This window comes from Guillardia theta (assembly GCF_000315625.1).
Source record: "Guillardia theta CCMP2712 unplaced genomic scaffold GUITHscaffold_286, whole genome shotgun sequence".
Taxonomy (NCBI): Eukaryota; class Cryptophyceae; order Pyrenomonadales; family Geminigeraceae; genus Guillardia; species Guillardia theta.
In genome coordinates this window covers 13,424-16,402 of record NW_005434390.1, presented here as the reverse complement: position 1 = coordinate 16,402, position 2,979 = coordinate 13,424, and the positions used below count along the sequence as shown (strand labels likewise).

General features: G+C 58.8%; 1 protein-coding gene across 1 annotated transcript in view; it reads left to right on the top strand.

Moving 5' to 3' along the window:
• Window positions 1-824, top strand: part of GUITHDRAFT_149144 (hypothetical protein) — a gene marked incomplete at both ends in the record, with an annotated part of 3,419 nt that extends 2,595 nt beyond the window's left edge. Inside the window, 2 exons of the mRNA XM_005818608.1 lie at window positions 182-330; window positions 575-824. Coding sequence (XP_005818665.1) covers window positions 182-330; window positions 575-824 — 399 coding nt within the window. The remainder of the gene's footprint in view (window positions 1-181; window positions 331-574) is intronic.
• Window positions 825-2,979: the final 2,155 nt, after the last annotated feature.

Here is a 2,979-nt window from a genome sequence, read left to right as displayed (position 1 = left end):
AGGAAGAGGAGCAGGAGCAGGAGGACGAGGAGGACGAGGAGGACGAGGACGAGGACGAGGAGGACGAGGAGGAAGAGCTGCAGCAGCACCTCAAGTGTTCTGAGTGTCAGGTCTGCAGGGGTGGAAGCAGCGCTGGCCCCGACCTGCTAACGTATGAGTGGATGCCCCCCCCCCGGTACAGGAGGACGTGAACTTCCTCAAGAACGAGCTAGCGGCGAACGAAGTCTCCTCCTCCACCTTCGACGAGTACTGCAAGGAAGTCCTGAGCTCCAAGCTCGACTGGACCCCCCGGCACAAGAGCGCAGCTTTCTGGGAGCAGAACACGCACAGGTAGGAGGGGGAGGAGAGGAGGGAGGAGGAAGAAACGGAGAAGCTCGAGTGCCAGGAAGGCGGGGGGGTAGAGGGAAAGGGAAAAGATGAGTGTGTTAAGAGGGCAGAAGGGGGGGATGGGTAGACGAGGAAGATGAACGGGAAGAAGAGGACAACAAGGACAAGGACAAGGAAAGAGGAGGAGGAGGAGGAGGAGGAGGAGGAGGAGGAGGAGGAGGAGGAGGAGGAGCTGACGGGACAGCAGGTTTCTCGAGAAGGACGGCTTCATTATCAAGGAGCTTGTCAACATCCTCGGTCGCTCCGACGCCTCCTCACGCGAGCTCGCCGTCGCCATCCACGACGTGTCGGAGCTGCTGGGCCGGAGCTCAGCGACCAGGAGCAAGGTGATGGAGACAGACGCCAAGGAGCTCCTCATGCTACACTTGCTCGCCGAGGACGAGGAGGTCAAGACTCAGGCTCTGCAGTGCGTGCAGCGGCTGATGCTGCTGGGGTAGAGCTGCTGCTGCTCCTGCTGGGGTAGAGCTGGGGGTGGTGGTGGTGGGGTGGCACTGCTGCTGCTGCTGCTGCTACCTTGAGGAGCCGCGTGTGAGACGAGCCTTCACGTCCTCCTCCTTGCCGATGCTCAGCCTCCTCCTCAAGGTCAGCTGGACTTGACTGCCAGCAGACTGTGAGGAGAAGATGGGCGAGGAAGGGAGGGAGGAAGAGGGAAGAGGAAGAGCAGGAGTAGGAGAACCAAATAACGAGGAGGAGGAGGAGGAGGGGAGGAGGGAGGGAGGAGGAGGAGAGGAGGAGGTTGAAACATGAATGAAGTCATTTGTACCTTCCTGGCGGTCCAAGAATATGCTTCGCAATCTCTCCCTCCGTCATGTCCGCCACCTCGCAGTCGTCAATGGCGATGAGACGATCTCCCTGCCGGATCTGCCGCAATGTGATCAGGGATGGGCGCATGAGGAAGAGAAAGAGAAGAGAGAGAGGAGGAGGAGGAGGAGGAGGAGGAGGAAGAGGTGCAGGGGCAGCAGGATCGGAGGAAGCAAACCACAAGATGCAGATCAAGAGGAGAAGGAGAAGCACTGAAGAAAGGTAGCAGCAGCAGCAAATGAGAAAGAGATAGAAACAGGAGCCGAAGCGAAGCGGGAACAGAAAGAGAAGAGGGAAGGAGGGGAGCAAGAGAAGAAGAGAAAGGAGAAGAGAAAGGAGAAGAGAAAGGAGAAGAGAAAGGAGAAGAGAAAGGAGAAGAGAAAGGAGCAGACAGAGCTGAGGGAACTCAAACGAACATCAGAGGAGGAAGCGGGGCCGTCGCGCGAGACGGAGCGAACCACAAGAGTATGAGAGTCAAGCTTAGACTCGAAGACAACACCGACCCCTGCCTGAATGAATGTCAACTCCTCCTCCTCCTTCCCCTCCTCTCCCCTCCTCCTCCTCCTCCTCCTCCCTCCTCCCTCCTCCCTCCTCCCTCCTCCCTCCTCCCTCCTCCCTCCTCCTCCTCCTCTATCGCACCAGCTGATCTCGACTCGGAGGAGCAGCAGAAACTTGTCCGGAGCTCTCAGCGTGCATCACATTGCGACTGCTGGGCATACAGCAGGTAACGAACTCCTCCAACCACGATGACATCCTCCTGCCATGCAAGCCACAAGTAAGCCCTCCTCGCGCCTCCTCCTCCTCCTTCTCTTTTCCCTGCTCCTGCTCCTGCTCCTGCTCCTGCTCCTGCTCCTGCTCCTGCTCCTGCTCCTGCTCCTGCTCCTGCTCCTGCTCCTGCTCCTGCTGCTGCCCCCCCATGCTCCTGATTCTCCTGCCCCTCCCTGCTCTATTTGTCATCATCCTCTCTTCTCCCCTCCCATCTCCCCCTCCCCTCCTCCTCCTCTCCTCCTCTCCTCCTCCCCTTCTCGCCCACCCCCGCCCCTCCCCTCCTCCTCCTCTCCCCAGCTCAGCTCAGCTCAGCTCAGCCCTGCCCTGCCCTGCTCGTCCCTGCCCTGCCCTGCCCTGCCCTGCCCTGCCCTGCCCTGCCCTGCCCTGCCCTGCCCTGCCCTGCCCTCTGCTCTCCTCCCTCCCTCCCTGCTCCTCCCCTCTCCTCTCCTCCTCTCCTTCGCTTCCTTCTACTACGTCCCGCATTCAATCTCACCTGGTCGGGCCGCCCAAGTTCGGAATCGGAACTTTCGGCGAGTAACAAACTTGACGCCCCGCTGCTGCTGCTCCTACTGCTGCTCCTGCTCCTGCTCCTGCTGCTCCTGCTCCTCCTGCTCCTCCTGCTCCTGCTCCTGCTCCTGCTCCTGCTTCTGCTGCCTGCTGCTCCTGCTCCTGCTTCTGCTGCTGCTGCAACAATCTGGAGATTCTACAACTCTACAGGCTCAGATGGCTGCGAAAGCTGCTGCTGGACAGGGGGTTGTTGATGCTGGATCACCAAAAACGAGCAATTCTCCATCTTGCAATGATCATCAAATGGATTCGAAAACAGCCCTAGACTCTGGAATCCATGGCGATGCTGATTCCTACAGCTGCCTTTGAAAAACAAGCTCGAGCTGTTTGAAATGTCGTCTTGCAGTATGCCGTAAAAAGTACAAACATTCACACATGATCCAACCTTGGATGGCCTGGAGCTTGAATACGATGAAAGGGCCATTGGCTGAGAGCCATCTGGGATTCAAACAGTCG